General features: G+C 43.6%; 2 protein-coding genes and 1 pseudogene across 2 annotated transcripts; 2 read left to right on the top strand and 1 right to left on the bottom strand.

Annotated features, from left to right (window-relative positions):
- Positions 1-233: 233 nt before the first annotated feature.
- Positions 234-1,908, bottom strand: LOC136471895 (uncharacterized). Its single transcript, XM_066469646.1, has 3 exons — positions 1,817-1,908; positions 449-540; positions 234-298 (listed from the first exon to the last, which is right to left on the bottom strand). Exons 1-3 carry the CDS (start codon positions 1,906-1,908, stop codon positions 234-236), a joined length of 249 nt encoding a protein of 82 aa, XP_066325743.1.
- Positions 1,909-12,500: 10,592 nt separating this feature from the next.
- LOC136469000 (cysteine-rich receptor-like protein kinase 34) lies at positions 12,501-14,829 on the top strand. Its single transcript, XM_066467365.1, has 6 exons — positions 12,501-12,543; positions 12,985-13,121; positions 13,312-13,519; positions 13,619-13,856; positions 14,210-14,363; positions 14,458-14,829. Exons 1-6 carry the CDS (start codon positions 12,501-12,503, stop codon positions 14,827-14,829), a joined length of 1,152 nt encoding a protein of 383 aa, XP_066323462.1.
- A 5,034-nt stretch (positions 14,830-19,863) lies between these two features.
- Positions 19,864-22,392, top strand: part of LOC136468999 (cysteine-rich receptor-like protein kinase 15) — a 30,557-nt pseudogene continuing 28,028 nt past the window's right edge.

The raw sequence follows: 22,392 nt of genomic DNA, 5'->3' as shown, positions 1-22,392 counted from the left end.
TGCGATGTCAAAACACAAAATGTGTCACTTTTAGTTGCAATAGCCACAACAGATTCTTTGTGATGCAACACACAAACTCGCTCGCATAAAGTCACTGGAGCTTTGATTTTGGAGACATTTAATGTTCCAGAATTGTTAGTCAAGTACATACTTTGTTAACACAACTATTGTCGACAGCTCGATTGTATTGAGCGTACAAGTTTTCATACAAGTTATTAGCAATATAGTACAGCTCACACGTTGCTTTGCTTGTAGAGCTTCGTGTCCAACACTTGCTTCCCACACATTGCGCACACTCCTGGAAAAAATCAATATTATGATCAGAATAAGGAATTAACTAATTTCAGAAGCATTTTGTTAAGTCATGAACTATATGATAGTATTACTTCGAATGTGTCAATGCACTTAAAATTCATTTACCCTGTTCCCTTTCTAGTGTGTTTCTTACCTTTCGAGTAAGCACAGGTGTGGCAATATTTTGCGTCCTGGTGCACCTGTTGCTTGCAGATTATACATTTGGTGTTTCCATATGGAGTCCACCTGTGATTAAGCAGAAGTGTGTAGAATTAGACCACAATCACAATATTACCTTCAATGGACAACAGATGTGATTTGAATATTAAGTTACAAAAAAGAACATACTGTGATTTCAATAGAGACAACAAAAACATATAGCTTGTTCTGGAAAATATCCAATGAGGCTAAAGAATCCGTAGATACAGAAAACTCAGTTAAAATTTTAAGCAACATATTTAGAAGGAACAGATCTTGACTCCTGACCAAACAAACAGGATATCAGCCACACACTGGTGACACATGATATTTCCATGGAAATTCAAGAGCACCTTGCTTGAACATAAGGATCAAATAAATATGAATTTTGATTAAAGATTCCTAAATAAAAACTGGAAATCCTTATCCCCTACCACCCCATATCCATATGAAACCCTAGCTAGCACCTGTTTCCGTACCTTACAACATCAGAACTCATATTCCTTCTCACCTTTTCTATCTCCCCTGTGTATTCCCACAACTAGTAATGAAACATTCATTAATTTGGAAGGTGGTTTCTTCATATTCCTATGTTAACCGAGACAACAGTTGGCATGACACTTTCTCCGATAAGACCAAAGTTTATCATTTATAGAAAGAAATCCTTGTGGAACATGTGCCTTGTTGTCTTCCAGATCTGTGACACTTGCAACAAATAATTCACTATCAGTTAAGAACTAAGGAGGCCATCCTTACTACGGCCCTGCATTGAAGAGAGATAAACTTTGAGGGGGCTTTTTTGGAACTTTTTTTTGGGGGGGGAACTTTGAGGGGGCATTAGGCTACCATGCTACCACCATCGTGGTACCAAACTGTGAAGAACAAGAGCCTGTACTCTAGTACAACCGACATACTATCAGTCTGATTCAGTTGAAGGCTTTAAGGGAAAAAAATGAGGGCTAACACAATATTCTAAAATTAAATGATTTAGGTGGCTCAAAATTCAAGAAATCAAGTCTACCAGCCTGTCGATTGAGTTGGACCAGCAAACAATTTGTTTGATTGATTGGTTACTGACTTACTGTATACTATCTTCATGACTAGTAGAGCCATTAACTCTGGTGATTTGCCTCTTTATTAAAGAAAACCAAAGCTCCTACCCTGATCTGTTGAAGGTATCCCAGAAAACGAAATTGGGAGCCCAAGCAACAGGCATCAGCTATTCGCGCGTGATGTCAGCCCAACCCTGACCACAAAGAACTACTAGTAGTAGGGGAGAAGGCTCGACAGGGGCAGGGGAAGGGAGGATGAGGGGAGAGCTGACCTGTTCTTCTTGGAGAGGAGCTTGTTTTCGTTGATCTTGCGGCCGCCGCTCTTGTTGGTGTTGCTGGCGCCCTCCTTCCACTTGTCAGGCATCTAAAGGCGTGGGGGAGCTCGCGGTTGCGGGGGATTGGCCGGGCATGGGAAGGCGGATCGAGCGGGCGGCCGTGGGGTACCTCGGTGATGGAGGAGAAGAGGCGAGAGCTCGATCTGTTCGTGGCTCCCGTTCCGTCCGTCTCAATCGCGACCGTGAAAGGAAAAGAGAGAAGGGAGGGGTAGAAGGGGAATAAAAGGCTCCAAATTCCCTCGGATGGCATTCTAGCGGTTGTATCGCACTTGATAATGGCATCCTAGCGAAGCCCCGTTGCGGGATGGTATTCCATCGAAGCCCACTCCCCATAATGGTCTCCCACCAAATAGCTCATCCGGCTGATGATCTTTGTCAGGTCATTCATGACGCACAAAGAGAATGTGAAAGTGAAAAGGAGAAGATCAAGTTCGAGCGGATGCTAGAAGATCACAAGAAATTGTTGTACCCAACTTGTGATGCAGGGCAGAAAAAGTTGGGAACCACACTAGAATTGCTGCAATGGAAGGCAAAGAATGGTGTATCTAATAAGGGATTTGGAGAGTTACTAAAAATCCAAAAGAAGATGCTTCCGAAGGACAATGAATTGCCCGCCACTACCTACGAAGCAAAACAAGTTGTCTGTCCTATGGGGCTAGAAATTGAGAAGATACATGCATGTCCTAATGACTGCATCCTGTACCATGGCAAAGAGTACGAGAAATTGGATGCATGCCCGGTATGCCATGCATCGCGGTATAAGATCAGGCGAGATGACCCTGGTGATGTTGAGGGCGAACGTCCGCGGAAGAAAATGCCTGCCAAGGTTATGTGGTATGCTCCTATAATACCACGCTTGAAATGTCTGTTCAGAAACAAAGAACATGCAAAATTGTTGCGATGGCACAAAGAAGACTGTAAGGTAGACAATATGTTGAGACACCCTGCTGATGGGTCCCAGTGGAGAGCAATCGACAGAGAATTCCCGGAGTTTGCAAATGACGCAAGAAACTTAAGGTTTGCTTTAAGTACAGATGGTATCAATCCTTTTGGAGATCAGAACAGTAGTCATAGCACTTGGCCTATTACTCTAAGTATCTACAACATTCCTCCTTGGTTATGCATGAAGCGGAAGTTCATTATGATGCCTGTGCTCATCCAAGGCCCGAAGCAACCTGGCAATGACATCGATGTGTACCTGAGACCACTTATTGACGAACTTCTCATTTTGTGGAATAAAGAAGGTGTACGTGTGTGGGATGAGTACAAACAGGAACACTTTGATCTGCGAGCATTGTTGTTCATAACAATCAATGATTGGCCTGCTCTAAGTAATCTTTTAGGACAGTCAAACAAGGGATATAATGCATGCACACACTGCTTCGGTGATATTAGAGGTGTATTCTTGAAAAAATGCCAAAAGGTCATGTACCTTGGCCATCGTCGATTTCTTCCTGCAAATCACCCCGTAAGAAAGAAAGGCAAGCATTTTAAAGGAAAGGCAGACCACCTGACCAAGCCTCGCAACCGAACCGGTGAGGATGTACTTGATATGGTCAATGATGTGAAAGTCGTCTTTGGAAAAGGACATGGCAGCCAACCTGTTTCGAACGACGCTAATGGTCACGCACCCATGTGGAAGAAGAAGTCCATATTTTGGGACCTACCCTATTGGCAAGTCCTAGAGGTCCATAGCTCGATCGACGTGATGCACCTGACGAAGAATCTTTGTGTGAATCTGCTAGGCTTCATGGGTGTGTATGGAAAGCCTAAGGACACATTTGAAGCACGACAGGACCTGCGTTGTTTGAGAGAAAGAGACAACCTGCATCTAGAGAAGACAGATGATGGACGCCATTACTTATGTCCTGCCAGCTACACTCTAAACAAAGAGGAGAAGGAAATCATGTTTGAATGCTTAAACAACATCAAGGTACCATCTAGATTCTCCTCGAATATAAAGGGTATTATAAATGTGCCAGAGAAGAAATTTTGTAACTTAAAGTCCCATGACTATCACGTTCTCATGACGCAATTACTTCCAGTTGCATTAAGAGGAATTCTACCTCCAAATGTACGTCTAGCCACCGTGAAGCTATGTGCATTCCTCAATGCAATTTCTCAGAAGGCAATTGATCCAACTGATCTAGCTAAACTATAGAATGATGTGGTTCAATGTCTCGTCATCTTTGAGTTGGTGTTCCCTCCTTTCTTCTTTGATATCATGACACACCTCCTAGTTCACCTAGTCAAGGAGATTTTCATTCTCGGTCCTATGTTCCTACACAACATGTTCCCCTTAGAGAGATTTATGGGAGTCCTGAAGAAATATGTTCACAACCGTGCTCACCTAGAAGGAAGCATCGCCAAGGGCTATGGAACAGAAGAGGTCATTGAGTTCTGTGTTGACTTTATTCCCGACCTTGACTCGATTGGTGTTCCTGAATCGAGACATGAGGGGAGACTAAGCGGAAAGGGGACACTAGGGAGGCAAACATATATTGGTATGGATGATGATTATTTCAATAAAGCGCACTACATAGTTCTACAGAACTCCTCTTTGGTAGATTCGTATATTGAGACACACAAGGATCTCTTACGATCTGAGTTTCTAGGGAAGACTGAAGCTTGGATTACGCGTAAGCACATGGAAACTTTTGGCGGTTGGTTGCGAAAAAAATGTCAAGGTGATGAGAGCATCCATGAGCAACTGTATTTATTGACTATGCAACCATCATGGCATATCGTCACATATAAAGGGTACGAGATAAATGGGAACATATTCTACACAGTAGCCCAAGATAAGAGGAGTACCAACCAAAAAAGTGGTGTCCGCATAGATGCCACAGACCCGAATGGGAATAAGCAGACATATTATGGACGCATAGATGAAATATGGGAACTAGAATATGCAGCTACTTTGAAGATCCCATTGTTCAAGTGCCAATGGGTCAAGGTGACCGGAGGCGGGGTAATAGTAGACAATGAGTATGGAATGACAACAGTAGACCTTAGTAATATTAGGTACAAAGACGAACCATTCGTCCTTGCCAAGGATGTGAATCAGGTGTTCTATGTCAATGATATGTCTACCAAACTAAAAAGAGGGAAAAATGATAATGACTCAACCAAAGAGCCAGAGTGCCACATAGTTCTTTCAGGGAAAAGAGTCATCATGGGAATTGAGGACAAGTTGAACATGTCAGAAGATTATGAAAAAGATGACCGAATTCCGCCCTTCAAAGTGAACAAAGACCCTAGCATCTTGGTAAATGATGAGGACACTCCATGGTTATGACGCGATCATAACCAAGGGATATACGTAAAGAAGAAGTTCACTGTTGTGCCCACTTGATGATATAGTGATTTAATATAGTGTGTGTTTGAGATATTATGTAATAATTGTGAATTCAGATGTTTATTATGTCATGTTTCAAATTAAATCAATGTTTGATTTGGTGGGATTTCTCTCTCAAAAAGGTAAATTAGGATATTGAGTGATGAAAAATTAAAACATTAACGTTAAAATGATGTGAAAACAAATTTCCTGTCCAAAACCAATAGTTTTAATAATTTTAATTAAATACTACATTTTTGCATTAACAAAATAATAAATATTAGTTACATTATGTTTTATAATTGTAACAAAAAATAAAGAAAGTTAGGTTATAGATTTTTCCTATGTGCAATAAAGAAAAAGAAAATCCATATTTTTAACAAAATAATTTTATGCCTTTTATTTAATTTACTATGTATTTAACAAGACTATTGCATTTCTATTAAAAAATTTGCTTAAAACACGCGGGAAACGAATCTGCAGCCCACCTTTACTCCTAGGTTGGAAGCCCACCCGGGAGTAAAGGTGGCCTGCAGTTTCGTGGCCCGCCAAAAAAACCTTTACTCCCGGTGCTTATTACCAACCGGGAGTAAAGGTATACCTTTACTCCTGGTTGATAACCCGCACTGGGAGTAAAGAACCTTTACTCCCGATGGGGGGATGACACTAGGAGTAAAAGGGCATAGCATATATATACCAGTGCCATCTTCTTCCTTGCGTTCTTCGCCGATTCCTCTCCCCCTGCGCCCACGCCACTCGGCCCACCACACCGAGGATGCCGCCGCCACCCCGCCCGACGTCGATCGTCGCCACCGCCTCGCGTGCGTCCGCGGTCCCCACGCCACCCCATGTGCCGATGACCTCGCGGCGCCAGCTGCTGCCCGGCCACCCCGGCCAGATGCACGGCCACACCGCCGGTACCCTCGCCCCATCTAGATGCGCGGCCACACCACCGGCCGCCCCAAGGTACGCTGTGCTTGCTCCGATCCTATTCCATCTCCATGCATGAAACACATGTTTTAGGCAAGTTCACGATCATGGTAACCGTACGTACATGTTGTTCACGTTTTCTTTTCCTACGTGCATGCTTTGATATAGTAGCGAAACTTTGTTGGTTGTCACTTGCATACGTACGTATGTCAACAAATGTGTGTATCGATCACAAACCCAAACGTATACTTAACTAATTTTCATGGCACGTCGCACACGGCGTTCAGACGGGAATTATTCTCTGTCGCGCTAACTATTATAAGAAAGAAAGCGCCAAAGGAACAGATCGAAAAAAATTCCAGTGTATACGCGCCATCTATAAGCGCCATGCGTTTCTATGTATAAGCGCCATGCGTTTCTATGTATACGGCGGAGCACGGCCACCCTCGTTCGCCCTAGGGTTTATACGGCGGAGCACCACCGCCCTCGTTCGCCCTAGGGTTTATACGGTGGAGCACCGCCACCCTCGTTCGCCCTAGGGTTTAGGGTTTATACGGTGGAGCGCCGCCGCCCTCGTTCACCCTAGGGTTTAGGGTTACGCCGCCCTCATTCGATCATTTTTGGTGGGTTTTGAAGAGGATGCTCCTGATGTTTGGAGATGGTGAGGGATATGGCATGCGAGGTGTGTTTTGAAGAGGTGTGTTCAGAAACTTGACGCGCAACGATGCCCCCTTTCTTTCAGGCGAGGCTCGCTATTTTCTGTTTAATAAAACCTAATGCGTAGCGACGCCCCCCTTTTATTTCAGGCGAGACCACCGCCAAAACCTACTCGCTTCCTGATTCTTCTTATCATACAAACCAACCTTCACCCGTCAAAACCTACTTGTTTAGGGTTTAGGGTTTATATGGCGAAAGATTTTACGCATGTAAGCAAAGATTTGACGTACTATATATTGGTTTTGTTTTTTGAAGCTAGATGGCTTACCCGAGAAACATGGATGAGGAGGAGTTGATGATGAATTTGATCAACACTAGCACTCAAGTTGCCGGCGATGATGGTGCTAAAAATAACGTGCAAGAGGATGTAGATGACGGGAGTCAGTACTTAGCTCTTGAACAAAATGAGCAACAACATATTGGCCAAGTATATTTTTTTATTATTAGCTATATATATTATCATATGTCTTATGTGTGCTCATGACATTAAAAATAATGTTTATGTTTTGTAGCCCTCTGGATCAACATCAACAACTACAACGAAGAGTAAAAATGTTCGAGGTCCCAAAAAGCCATTGGAGGGCCGCTTCATCATCTCAGAGTTCAATGTGGATACAGGCGAACCGAGGGGGCCAAATAAAATGAAATTCATGCACCACTGTGGTTACCCTGTACGGGACTGGCTCCTGATCAGTACCCGCGAATGGAAGAAGAAGACCAATGCTCCTCATATCAGTTTTGTCTCCGATCGTGATAAGACGTTAATTTGGAAAGATGTCTTGGTATATTTCACGCTCCAAACAGATGGTTATGATGATATAATAGATGGTGATGAATTGAAGGAGCGAGTTAGGGATTGGGCAATGAAGAAGATGGCCACCCAGTTTCAAACTTGGAAGAAACACCTATACACGACGTATGTCAAGAAGAACATAGCACCAGATTTTACTGTCCCAGGCCCGATCTCAAAGCAGAGGCCCTATTGGGATGAGTTTGTACAGTACAAGACTTCAGAAGAGGGTGTGAGTTGGGTGATAAAGAACCAACGTAATGCCCAACAGAAGATATACCACCATAACTTGGGATCAGGTGGCTACCCGACTATCATTAAGAAGTAGAACAAAATAGAAGCAGACCTTCTTGCCAAGGGTATCACACCAGAATCACTCGAGTGGGGAGAACGTGCAAAGAATTGGTTTTTCGCTCATGGGGGAACACTGGACCAGGAGATAGGGAAGTGCGTTTATGGTGCAAGACTGCAAGAAGCAGTAGAAAGATTGTTTTATACTCAGAGAGCTACTGCTAGTGGTGCGTTCAGGCCCAACAGAGAGAAGGATGAGCTGACATACGCCATCGGGACTATTAAACATGGTGGCCGAACTAGAGGCAAAGGAAGTGTCTCGTGGGAGCATGGATTCTCTCAGGACAGACCTTCCTACAGAAGCCACCAGAGAAAGAAGGAAGAAGAGGCACAACAGCTCCAGAGGTTGGAGGAAGCGGTGCATGAAGCATAGGAGCGGGAAAAAAACCTTGAAGCGAGAATGTAGGAGGAAATCAGAAGGCAAGTGCAAATAGCAGTGAGTGCAAGCAAGCAGGCATCAGAGCCAGGAATCAACATTAGCCAATCTGTTCGGTTGAAAAGCAGCTTAGCTTCCACAGAGATACCAAATCAAGGGGACACAGGACTGCGCTTCCCTTTGGATGACGTCACTGAACCTTGTACATCGTGTGAGCTACACATTCCGAAGGGGAATTCCACAATCAAGGTGGCTATCGGTCTTGTTAGTCCTATCAATCAAACCAAGACACCAAGGATTCATGGGAATATAATCCAAGAAGGATATGCTACCATCTCGGTAGATAAAGCTAAAAAGGTTTTAGTGATTTGCCTCTTGACATTCCTAGAGGTGATGGCGAGAAGACTCTAGGAGAAGCAGAGAAGACATTCATTCTATGGCGCAAGCGCTACATCATCATTCCCAGGATGTCGGCTCCACCTCCTCCTAAACTACCTCACCATAGGTACGTGCAGATGAAAACACTACATCATTAATTTGTATTGGCTTAAATAATTAACAATTTTCTCATAATAATATGTCATTCCTTTTTTTGTAGCAGATCCCCCCCCAACCTAAATCCAATTGTTCAATCGCCAGATCATCATAGTGCTCTGTACGATGACATTGTGTTGGAAGGCGAGGCTGCATCCACACCATCTCCAAGGAGGTCTCCAACGCCGCAGCCGCCACCTCCAAGGAGGTCTCCAACGCCGCAGCCACCACCTCCAAGGAGGTCTCCAACGCCTCCCCCGACCCCGCCTACCAAGAAGCCTAGCAAGAGGCCAGCCCCGCAAACGAAGAACCAGTCCCCGCCGGCAAAGAAAGCCACCGTGAAACCAAGGGCTATTCCCAAAATAATATCTGAAGAGAAGGAAGAAGGAACTGATGCATATAAAAAAGATATGTCTAGATTCTATGACAAACTTAAAAAGAATCAAGAAGCAAGGAGAAACCCGAAGAAACCATACTTTTTCGTAGCTTCAGATATTCTAAGAAAAAGGGTGGCTTCTTACCAGCAACAACAGCGGGAATCTCGTAAGCCGTCCAAATCAACGTTAACGAACTATGACCGCACTCTCACCAAGTCAGCACAGAAAAAGAAGCGGGCAGGGAAAGGAGTTGCCCAACTCGGACAACAAGCGCACCAATCAGTCCCCCCGCTAGTTGTTGGTAATAAATATGGTTCGAATTTAGGATTAATGCATCAGGTAAACATACCTCCGGATGTCGATTTGGATCACCTTGGTGAATTTATTGATGAGACTGGTCTCGACCTTTACCAGATGTTTGGTGATGGAAACATTGAGAGTGCGGCGGAGGTTGATATTTGGAAGAAAAAATTTATACTAGGCCAGAGTCTATACAACCCTCAAGCCTTATCTAATCTGGGGACGCAAATGTACCTGCTAAACAAGTGGTACATGCAGGCGTCTACCAGTGGAGACTTATGCATTGGTGTCAGATTAGAGACGAACATTGATTCCGTGGCGATGATGTTATGTATGTTGACTTTGCATAATTTCATCAACTATGCCACCTGACCTCTCTGGACAAAGTTATCATTAGCTGCTATTGCCTGTAAGTATTAATTCTTTCGATCTATTATTAAACTCATCATATGTGTGTATATGCATATAAATTATCCTAACAAGTACTATATATATGCAGATTTACAATGACAGAGTTCAGAAAGGAAGGCTGCAATAAAATTGGTTTTATTGATCCCCATATAGTATTTAAAGACCCAGTTACTCCAAAGACTAATTGGAAGTCTAAGTCAGAGAGTAACCTCATGAATTTCTTAGTGAACCAACGCCACAAGAAGAATATACTCTTTCCCTACAACTTCAAGTGAGTGTTAATAATGTCGATCATCCTTAATGGCTCATATGTTGATTCTAGTTAATTAATGAGTGTTATGCGTTATATCCTATAAACACATGCATCAATCACTGGATATTAATGGACATCAATCTGGTGAAAAGTCACTTGATAATCTATGACTCGATGAAAAAACCACAACAAGACTACCAAGATATTATAGATATTATTCAAAGGTAATTTCGGTATCTCTAGCAACTATATATACACACAAACATGATGATTAACTATATCTGATGACGTGGCAAATTTTTTATTGGGCAGTGTTTGGAAAACCTTTATTGAGAAGCTACACATGGGAAAATGCAAAGCGCCACTAAATGTAATATCTTTGAAAGTAAGTCCCCTAAATCGCATCATCTTTATTAATTAAACATATAGCTTTCACCGGATCACCAGATTGGATGACAAATCTTTTTCTCGTAAAGTGGTGTCTGAGGCAGAAACAGGGGAACAACTACTGTGGTTACTATGTTTGCAAGTTTATCAAGGTGGTCTCCCAAAGAACTCCTACAGAGAGACTCAAAGTACGTTAAAAATACACTATATATTCATTTAATTATTATTATTGATTGTGTTACTATGTCTTTATATATATATATGTACATATATTAATTTATTTTCCTTTAATTCAAACCTGTAGACTCGATGGTTAGAGGAAAAGGTCATACGGCAAGACCAAATCAAAGCAATTCAAGAGTCTATAGCTGGATTTTTTAATGAGCAGGTCATCGATTCCAAGGGCGAGTTCTACTTCGACCCAACACTGCCATGGAAGCCAAGCTAGAGGATGAGAGAAAACTTGTTATATCACAACAACTGTAATGCAATCTTTTTGTAATATATGCACATGAAATAATATAATGTAAAATACACATATGCATGCATGCATGTAAATATAAATATATATATATATATATATATATATATATATATATATATTTCTATGCTTGTATTGTGTGATTTAATACGTTCATTGTGCTTGAACCGAAACATACTATACGCACGTATAAATGTATAATTAGCAGCGTACAATACGACTTCGAAAACCTATTTTGAAAAGAAAACAAAAAAAATGAAAAGAAAAAAAGAAAAAAAACCTTTAGTCTCGGTTCGTATTACCAACCGGGACTAAAGGTGCCGGTCATCGTGGCATGTCAGGAGGCACCTTTAGTCCCGGTTGGTGTTACCCACCAGGACTAAAGGTCCTCCTTTAGTCCCGGTTCCTGACCCGGGACTAAAGAACTCCCCTTTAGTCCCAGATGCTTGCTCCCGGGTGGGGAATCGGGACTAGAGGGGGTTCCCCACCAGGAGTAAAGTTCTGTTCTCTACCAGTGTGACCCCATGTGCTACAGCATGTAACCATTGTCATATTTCTACATGTCATCGAGCTCGACCTTAAGTAGTGAGCTTCCCTCTGCACAAGTCGCCTTCAAGCCATTCTCCCTACAACCACCACCGTAGCAGACCATAGTTGTCGCGACCACTGTGAGGACACATATCCTGCCTGGCCTCAACCCTTCTGCACACGAACCCTTCTCCCTGCACACAGGCTTGTGTTGTTAGCCTCCACAGTGCGAGCACCACACCATTCACCTCCACACCACTCCTCCATGATATGGGGCCAAAACTTCTACTAGATCAGGATGACAACCCTAGATGTGAGTGGTTGTGCCCTCATGTATACCTCGCTAGGGCAGAGGAGAGATCTCAGCCACTGCCATCCATGCTCCCGTTGGGCTTATTGCGTGAAGATACAACACCTGCAAGGCCGAGCAGGAGTTAGGATAAGGCTCAACAGTGCCAAGATTGATCACCGCCGAAGAGTCGACACGGGTGATAATATGGTCAACCGTACATAATGGCCTTGGATTAACTATGGACCATTTTCAAAACTTATATTTGCACTTGAGTCTTTATTCTTAAGAACTTACTTCTAATTAAGAAAGGAGCATCTCCATCGAATTGAGAAAACATAATCTCCTATACTTAAAAGGAATTGAGAAAATAGGATTCGCGGGAGACTAAGAAAGCCTCATTCCTTTACATCCACTAATATGTGGGACCCATGTGTTAGTGGGTGAATAATTTTCTCTCTCTTTCTCTCCCTTTCTCCTCTTGGTGCCCTACTACCGCCATCCCCCTCCCCGCCCCCTCCACACACTCTCTCTCCATCTTGAATGAATGCAGCTTTGGCATGACAGCGGCTTGGTGGTATGTGGACAACCATTACGACATAGGTGAGTACACCTAGTGTAGAGCGTTATTGAAAGAAAGTGGATGGCTAGGTGTTGTCCTTTCTTTACTGGATTGGGAGTTGTTTTTCTCAATTGGGGAAATATTTTGAAGAAAGGGGGCATTTTCTCAGTCTGCTGGACCGTGTTTCTGCCCCCTGCATCCCCTATATGATATTTCTTTTCTCATTTTGATTGGCATGCTCTAACTATAGATTCCACTTAGTTGGTGGCGTTCGGCTGGTGCCTTGCACAATAAATTTCGGATGGTTTTGGATGATTCAATAGTATTCTGTGAGAGAGAATAAGCTGAAACAAGCTGAAACAAGCCACCACCTGACCAGCCGAGCAATGTGTTGCTTGATTCAATAGTAGCCTTTCACCAGAATTTGAACTATATTAAGTCCATCTTTTCCTTATGGATATGTTTTGTTTGTTTTGTGATAGACAACAGTAGTAGCAAAGAAGAGGACATCGAATATTTTGAGTCCGAGCAGCTTAATCTAGTTGTGGTGAGAGCTGCAACAAACAATTTCTCAGATGAAAACAAACTTGGAGAAGGAGGTTTTGGAGAAGTGTTCAAGGTACATTTTTCTTTATATAGACACATAAAGAGATGTTACAGCATATTCAGTCATGACGTGCTATTATCGTGAATTAGCAGTGTGTACTGTGCAGTACTAGAGTGTTGGGTTGTCATTTTAACTAAAAGGCACAATCAAATATGCGAGTGATTTGTCAAAAATGGTAGAACTGTTGCTTTGCTTTGTGCAGGGTACACTACAAGACGGGAAAGAGATAGCTGTCAAGAGGCTTTCGCAGAATTCTTCACAGGGGTTCCACGAGCTTAAGAACGAGCTCGTGTTGGCTGCCAAGCTCAAGCACAGGAACCTGGTGGAGCTCCTGGGGGTCTGCCTGCAAGATGAGAAGCTGATCATCTACGAGTACATGCCCAACAGAAGCTTAGATACCTTCCTTCTCGGTGACACAAATCAAACAACAGTCCAAATTCAAATTAGAGAACTCACATGGATTTTATTCATCCTCTAATCTAATTGAGTCTCTTGTTGTGAACATGCAGATCCAGGAAGACGGCAGCAACTAGAATGGAGCAAAAGGTTTGTCATCATCTGCGGTATTGCACGGGGACTTCTCTATCTTCACGAGGAGTCGCGCATGAAGGTCATCCACAGAGATCTGAAGCCGAGCAATGTGTTGCTTGATGCGGATATGAACCCTAAAATTTCAGAATTTGGCATCGCCAGGGCTTTCCACAGAGACCAATCTAGGGACATAACAAGACGACCTGTCGGAACCCTGTAAGTACCAACAAGCTGGGCAATGTGCCAATTGATATACTAATTAGCAATAATAAGCTCGATTAATTCTTACTACCTCCATCTCTCAAAGAGTGTCATTCTAGGTTTGCAATAAATCGAAAGTTCTTATGTTTGACTATTTATAGAAAAAAAAATATCAACATTTATATCTTCTAATAGATTAGCTATGAAAATAAATTTCATAATTCATCTAATAATACTTATTTATACTTCATAAATAGTTTTTTAATATATATTTAGTTAAACTTTAGACTATTGACTTGCCGAAAAGTGAGAATGAGACTCTTTGGGGACAGAGGCAGATCTTGATAGCATGTTGTTGATGCATGCAGCGGGTACATGTCCCCAGAGTATGCCTACTGGGGTCATGTCTCCTCCAAGTCAGACATGTTCAGCTTCGGTGTTATAGTCCTGGAGATGGTGACCGGCCGAAGGAATAACAGCGCATATGACTCTGAAATAGACTCCGTGTCTGTGCTGAGCCATGTAAGTACACGATGTTGCTAAGAATGATTTTTCATGTGGGCCCCATTTATTTCTTCACATGCATGCTCGTATATGAAATCAAAGGTCTGTGCAGGTCTGGGACAAGTGGAGAACTGGTTCGACATCAGATGTGGTTGACCCATTGCTGGCCGAGTCGGGGTACCCGGAAACTGAGGTCGTCAACTGCATTGAGGTCGGGCTCCTATGTGTCCAGGAGAACCCGTCCGATCGGCCGGACGCCTCTGCTGTGGTGCTTATGCTCAGCAGTCCGACCTCCACTTCCGATGACAGGCGAGCCCCGTCCAGGCCAGCCTTCGCCTTCAGCTCCGGCTTCACTGCTGCTGCCTCAGGTGGCCCAACAGCCGGTTCTTGGAGTTCGGACAGTGTGCTGATTGGCGATCAGCAGCGCTCAACGGCCACGGTTTCGGAGAACGAGGTGTCCATCTCAGAGCTTCAGCCGAGGTAGATTTGTGTGCAGCACAGGGTCCAGAGCACAAGCCACAAGCTGAGCTCAGTTCAGCCTATAATTAATCTCATGCATGTTAAAGCAAGTAGTACCAAGTTCACTTCAAGGTCAGGTCAAGCATACCACATGCTAAAGACTGGAGAGAAAAAACAGAGTAAAATTGATACCCGCGAGACTGTCATGTGCCAAATACATGTACATCAAAGTGATATCATCATTGGTACAGGAAAGTAGTTTTTGTATCTTTACAGCCGGTTTTACAAACTGCTAGTGTGAGACAGGCTGATCTTCCCTAAGAGCCCACATCGATAGGAAGGTTTGGTACCTTGATGTCGGCTCTTCACCACCTAGAGCTACAGGTGGTTGCAAGGGTCGGGTTGTTCGCCCATTAATACGGTACGTGAGCTAGGTTTAGAACGTTGTGAGACAGTTTGAATCCAGTGTGGGCATTACAGCATTAAGAGGGCCTTTCCCTAGTACTAGAGGACCGGAAAGGACGCACCTATGGTGTACTAGTTATCGTGCCTACAGTAAACGTTGGGTAGCCAACAACAACGGTCACATTGCACTGGGGTCGGCTTGAGAACCGCCTGCGTAAATCCATTTACACTAGCGGGAAACTTAAGATAACCGCCTATACAAACATTTACAGGGGTGATTGTCACACCCAATTTTAAGGATAAAATTGAATGCATAAAACTCATATGTGTTCAGGGATCAGTCACACACATAAGTTGACAAATTACAAAAAATATCATCACGGTGTATCTTACATCACGATTAATACCATCACATAGTCTTACACAACACAACGGAAAATAAAAAGGTAGCTCTCTCGTGGTAGCTCCAACACAGGGACGGTCAACTGGTTGACCACAAGCCTAAAAGTCCTCTGAAAACTTCTCATGTCCGTTGACATCTGTTACCCATCCGGGATTTTTATCCAAATATTGAAAGTAAACAAGCGTAAGTACTTCCCGTACTTAGCAAGATAACATGGGGTTATGAAAGCTCAAAAAGGATTACTCTGATTTACTGCGGTTAGCACTTTTAGTAAGTCAAGATTTTATCATCAACTATTATCAAGTCATGCTTAAGCCCCAATTAAACCCACATGATCAGATATCAGAATCAATTGAATCATATTATCATCGTAGAACATCATAAATGAACAACAATAAATAACCATTTATTCTGTGAGTTTTCCGAGCCGCTCGTGACCGTGAGCATGGCTGTTATAACAGTTTATAACACTCTGCAAAAGTTGTGCACATTCACCGTGAGTCGTGTTTCCCATATGCCCGGGTTAATTACTCCCATAACACTGCCAAGATGAGCGGGCGGGGTACACTATGAAGCCATTTCATAGGTTTCTCTAACAAGTTAGGGCCGCTAGGTTTCCTCGGCAGGCAGATGTAGGAACCACCCTTTCCTATGGCACATTTTCATCGCGGCTATACACATAGGAACAGAGGCAGTCCTATATCCAACGTGGCAAGCCCCTTTTGCGCCATAAAGGTAACCTCTAACAAGCTAGAAAAGGTCATATTACTGAGCTAAAGTCAGAGCCATGTGACCCTCACGGTTGCACTGTCAGTCCCAGCTTTTACCGACAGATAAGTCCTTATGGAGGGCCAAAAGTATCATGATCAAAAGTCATTTGCTCCTTCGCCCTATAATTTAGTTGTTTAAAAGCAAATTTTACCTTTTCGTTCCATAGAACCATTAGTCATTATGTAGATCATGTACAGTTAGATTGAGCGCTAGCAAACTACTCATATGCATATAACCTGTAGGAGACAAGAAAACAGGATACTCAATCACTAGGATGTCCTTACGGGTATCATAATTAGACACATACAAATAAGAAATTAATAAATAGTGAATAGGACATCAAGATAGATCCCATGCTATACTTGCCTTGCTCAACGAACTCGGGCTGCTCCTGCTGGTCGTCAAAGAACTCTTGGTCTCCAACGTTCTCCTCACCATCTGAACTCGACCAACAAAACAACATACAAGCATTCCAAAGGCATTCATGCAAAGCAAACAATTATGGGATCAGAACAGTACACCAGGGCATAAAAACAAGATAAAAAGGTTCTTAAAAAGAATCTATGTCTCTCTACGATCACATAGACGTGAAGTTCACGAAAAACGGAGTTAGAACACGAAAGTTATGAATTAAACGGGGTTTCCTATAACAATTTATTTAATTAAATCTAACCTCAAAATTTAAATGTTGCAACATGTTTGACAGTGGTATTAACATGTAGAGAGCTTAACTACGAACCTAACGCAATTTGAATGGGTCAATTTGGAGCTAAAACGACGATTTTATAAGCAAAACAATGCAGTGGCATTTCTGTAAATAGAATGAACTATTTTCGAATTTAAATAAAATTAAATCTGGGATATTTAAACTGGCCAAGGACTGTGGGTTCGAATTGGCAAAACTTGGGGGTCTCTTTAGCAAAATGGCCCGCAAAGGGGTATCGGCCATCCTAGGCCATTGGATCAAAGATGGATGGCTCGGTTTAGGAGAAAGGGGTAGAGAGAAAACCGGCGGCCGGAAACAGTGCCGGCACGGCGGGGCTCCATAGCCGGCGGCGAGGAGGTCGTCGGCGAGCGGGAAACAAGGCCTTTGGGCCATGGTTCGACAAACCGAGGGAGCCGGAGGAGAGAGGAGATGAAGGCGACCTCGCCCAGGCCGAGAACGCGGCCGGAGGATGTGGTCAGCGGGGTGGTCGCCATGACCGGCGACGCGAAGGTCCCAGGTGCACGCGAAATGGGCCCTAGAGGCCATGAAACACGAAATTAAAGGCACGGGGAGAAGGAGGGGAACAAGGGGGTCTCACCGCGGATGAAAACGAAGACGAAGGCGGCTCGGGGACGGCGGTTTCCGAGCTCGGCGGATCCCGGCGCTTCTCTGTGCGGCGGTTGCGACTTCCGCGCGCTCGGGCGAGTGCGAGAGTGGAGCGGGGGAGGCAGTAGGGAGGCGGCAACGGGGTCTGAGCTCCCCTTTATAGAGGCTGGGCGCGGGGGGAGGCGCTCCCACGATGCGAGGTGGGCGCGGGCGGCGGTTGCGCCATGACCGCGCGAGACGCGGGAGGTGGGCGACGGCGCCGACAAGCGGGCCTAGGCAGTCAGCGGGGAGAGAAGGAGGGGAGGGCGCGGCGGTTGCCTGCCCGAGTGGGCCGGCCCAAGAAGAGAAAGGGAAAAAGGGGAAGGAAGGGAGGCGAGCGGGCCGACGGGGAAAATGGGTCAGTTCGCCGAAAATGAGGAAGGGAGGCGGAGGGAAAAGAATTTTCTTTTCTTTTTCCAAATCAAATTTTCAAATTTATTTTCAAATGATTTTTGAATCTTTTTGAGTTTAAATCAAAACCACTCAACATATTAAATAAAATACTGCAGCATGAGTGCATCAACATGTATCTATCCTTATGATTGATTTTAATTTCATAAAAAATATTATTTTCCTATATTTTAATGCACACATAATTGCATAAATAAATCAAATTTAACTATTTTAAAAATGCAAATTTTAGGGTGTTACAGTGATTTATGCAACGAAGCCGCCTCTATTAATTGATTTCTAGAGGAGGCTAAATACCATAAACCACATGTACAAATATTTAAAAAAATCAAATGCTTTCCGTCGTATTATTATTAAACTTGATCACGTTCAAATATAAATAGACATCATAGCCAAATTATAACAGCATAACAAATATACATCATATATAATTATATTTACATACATGTATCCACAAACACAAATACTTAATGCATTCTACTATAGTCGTCGATCAAGTATGTACTTTAAACATACACTACTAATTAACTTGTTAGAGGGAACTTTGGAAAAGCTCGTAGTGAAACCATGCATACTCACCTTGGAAGTGGATAAAGAGGCTGATCACCTCACATATGGAAATCACGACTCATGGGAAATATTATACGACCTCTACAGAGTGTTATTAAAACTAACATATCAGCCGTGCTCACAGTTACGAGTGGCTTAAGAAACTTACAGAATAGTTGGTTATTATTATTACTCTATGATGTTGTTGCTCATGATTAATCATTATTATAATATTGCCTTTGCTTATGATCATGTGGGAATTGGAGCTTAAGCATAACTTAGCAACTCAGGTTTTAACTTTAAAACTTGGTCTACTAAAAATACTTACCGTAGTTCAACCATGTCTAGCCTTTTGAGCTCTCATACACCCCACATGCTATATTGCTGAGTACGACATGTGCTTATGCTTGCTTTACATTCAAATTTTGGAAAAAAAATCTGAATGGGTAACAGAAGGTGGAGCTTGGTTAGGTTTCTAAGGAGTGCCCAGTCAGCCGTCCCTACGAAGTTAGAGCCTGAAGAAAAGATTAGTGGCTGAAGACGGTAGTGGCGGCACGGTCCTGCAGCGTGATGGGGTGGTAGCGTCAGCACGACAGGAGCTCATAGCCGCCAAGGAGGAGCTGCTGCGCTGGGAGTTGGGAGGCGAGCGCACCGGGTCCAGGGAAGAAGAGTGGAAACTAGGTCTCTTCTTCCCAATGCAGGATCGTGCAGTTTCTTCGTTATTGATTCGAGTGAAGACGTGGTTTCTTGTTTAGAAACGGTTTTCTTTAATTTTCTCTTTCTTCAATAATTATTTTGCCACATCAATAAAATGCTTAGGTGGTATTATAATTAATGTTCATGAAAACTATGGTATTGTGAGTGTCGCGTGTCCCGTGCCTAGTTCTATGCATATGCATACTTCTTTTAATTGCATTTACGTTTCTGTGCAGTAGCTTGCTGTGCTATCACGTCGGTCAAGTCTTTGCCAAATGCCGGTACAGTTTCCACTACCGCCCGGCGCCCCCACAGCAATCATGCATCCAAGACTCCTAGTGGAGATGCGATGAGAGCGAGGCTCATAGTACACATTCGTCTCGCCATAACCACCTCTCGTCCCTGTTGTTAACTTGCATTGCTACACAGGCAGATAGCTAGCTACTTGGTCGTCCTAGCTCAGAGTACAACCAATGCCGTCGTCTAGATCCGTCGTCCACCGCCATAGCCAGTGCCTGATGATCCTCTTTGCCATAGTGGCGAGCCTCTGCACCGTCGTAACATCCATGGACAGCAATTGGACGTTGGTGCAGTGCAAATCGTCGATGGTGCCTTCTCCAGCAGCTCCAGCTCCAGCTCCCTCGCCGTCGTCGTCCTCCTCTTTCAACAGCACGTTCTGGTCCAACGTCGTCGCGCTACTGGACGTGCTCCCGTCGGCCGCGGCGCCCACAGGCTTCGCTTCCCTCGCCAGCGGCAACGGCACCGACCGCGCCTTCGTCCGAGGCATCTACCGCGGCGACACCGCGCCGCCCGACTGCTCCAGGTACCTCCGGAGCGCCGCGCTGGGCATCCAGACTCCAGAGGAGCGGCTGCAACAGCAGCCGCCGCAACGCCATCTGGTACGACGACGGCTCCACGGTGACATATCCGGCGCCGATGATGTCCTTCATCAGCTACGCCGACACCAACACGTCGACCAGCGACGAGGATGCGTTCCGGTGGGTGGACCACAACACCGGGGAGGTCTCCGACAAGGACGCCTTCGAGGAAACCTACAACGCGCTCATGAGTAGACTCACAGCGCGCGTCGTCAACGGCTCCGGGCTGATGTTCGCGACAGGAGAGGCCGTGTATGACAGCGCTGCCCGTAACGGCACCATGTACGAGCCATTGCAGTGCATGAGGGACAGGACGGCAGCGGAGTGCGACCGGTGCTTGCAGGACTCGATAAGGCAGCTGTCACGCTTCTGCTACGGTAACCAGGGCGGGGTGGTGCTCGGCTACAACTGCTACCTGCGCATGGAGATATACCCTTACTACGATCTGGCCCTCGATGCGCCGCCGCCTCTAGCGGCACCTCCGTCCATCTTCGCCGGAGAAAGGCAGGGTGAGCTTCTGAATGTCTTCACTTCTACAATTTTCATCGGATAGGATATGATCTCTACACAATTCCTAAATCAATCGACTAAAATTAATTTTAATGAGAAGATATCCCATGGAATGCTACGAAAATCATGAAGAATTTGGAATGAAATTTAGAGATGACGTGGCCATGTGGATAGCTTGCAATTAAGAAGTTAGATGTTATTGGAATAACAAGGCGATCAGGGGCGAAGCCACGTTGATCTTGCCTTGTGCCCATGCATCTGGGTAAGAAAAAAATTACCACTTACTAGATAAATTTTCACTATGTATTGCTACCAGATTAATATATGTCTCCTTTGTTGTGCACCGCCGTGAATTTAGAGTTGGCTTCACCCCTGAAGGCAATCAGTGGGAGTACGTCACAAATTAAAAGTACTTATGTATCTTTAAAATTATACAAAATTTTTAAGTAGACGCTAGAACATAACCACGACTCATTTTACTTTGTATCTCACATCATACCACTTGTAGGTTTTTACTTAAAATTCTCCTCGTAATATTGTATTTGATTCTTAAGTTAACCTATTTAGCCTTCAAAGGAACTAAAAATCTAGAAAAAAACTTATCTAAATTCATGGTTCAGAAAATAGCTTTTATAGTGTAATTTATCAGTATACATGTTTAGGTGAAATCCGAAGTTTCTTAACAAAGGACATCCAAAGTTAAGTTTTAATTCGAAACTAAGTTTAAAAGCTCCATGTCCTTGCTTGAGGTGTTGATCACTTGATCTTCACGTTGCCTGTTCAAGTCCATTCTTTGTATATGAAAATTTTAGCAGCATATTAATCTTGTATATGAAAATTAATCTGGTATGTTTTAAAATATATATATATATATAATTTTAGCAGCATATTAATCTTGTACTAGAGCATGTTGTCTTAGAAAAATCATATATCTCATGTATGGTGACGGATAAATATACTTTATATATAAAAATTATAGTGCTCGATGAGATCTACAAATTCATAGTTATGAAATTTGTCATTCATGGTCATTGAACTGGTCAAAAAAATAATATAAAGTTTAGACTTGGATGAGACCCGAACTAACTTTAGGATCTAGAAATGCATTTTGAGACTTTAGAGACCTTGACGACACATGCAGATAACTTCATATATGGCTGCATTTCACTCTTACGCCTATGTACAGCCCAAACTAGTACTACGAATCTATGTATCGCTGTGCGTTTACCATGCGATCTGATTCGAAGTCGAGGTCTCCAAGGATATTCCCAAACCAGAGTCCATAGTCCCATAGTTGATTGAGATATGCTTGATTTTAAAAGGAGCTGACTAGATTCCACTCAACAATAATGTCAGCTTTACACGGTTACACCATATTTTAAGTCCACCTCTTCCTCATGGATATGCATATATGCTGCCTTTTGTAACAGACAACAGTAATAGCAACCAGGACGATATCGGATACGTTGAGCCCGAGCAACTCAATCTAGTGGTGGTAAGAGCTGCAACAAACACTACGTAAAAAATGATTTTTAGCAATGGTTCGAATTTTTTTGTAGAGGCGGCTGTTGATGGAGCCGCCCCTAGCGGCGTGCTCGGTGCCCAGACACCAGC

The sequence above is a fragment of the Miscanthus floridulus genome, chromosome 8 (genome assembly GCF_019320115.1).
Source record: "Miscanthus floridulus cultivar M001 chromosome 8, ASM1932011v1, whole genome shotgun sequence".
NCBI classification, from domain to species: domain Eukaryota; kingdom Viridiplantae; phylum Streptophyta; class Magnoliopsida; order Poales; family Poaceae; genus Miscanthus; species Miscanthus floridulus.
This window is presented reverse-complemented; position numbering and strand designations above follow the sequence as displayed.

What these genes read in the sequence shown, in the direction of transcription:
- LOC136471895 (XM_066469646.1), bottom strand. Translation starts at nt 1,908, where the DNA reads ATGCCTGACAAGTGGAAGGAGGGCGCCAGCAACACCAACAAGAGCGGC. An exon ending in CTCCTCTCCAAGAAGAACAG is followed by an intron (nt 541 to 1,816) that starts GTCAGCTCTCCC and finishes GCTTAATCACAG; the next exon opens with GTGGACTCCATATGGAAACA. An exon ending in CACCTGTGCTTACTCGAAAG is followed by an intron (nt 299 to 448) that starts GTAAGAAACACA and finishes GATTTTTTCCAG; the next exon opens with GAGTGTGCGCAATGTGTGGG.
- LOC136469000 (XM_066467365.1), top strand. Translation starts at nt 12,501, where the DNA reads ATGACAGCGGCTTGGTGGTATGTGGACAACCATTACGACATAG. An exon ending in GTTTTGGAGAAGTGTTCAAG is followed by an intron (nt 13,122 to 13,311) that starts GTACATTTTTCT and finishes TGCTTTGTGCAG; the next exon opens with GGTACACTACAAGACGGGAA. An exon ending in AGACGACCTGTCGGAACCCT is followed by an intron (nt 13,857 to 14,209) that starts GTAAGTACCAAC and finishes TGATGCATGCAG; the next exon opens with CGGGTACATGTCCCCAGAGT.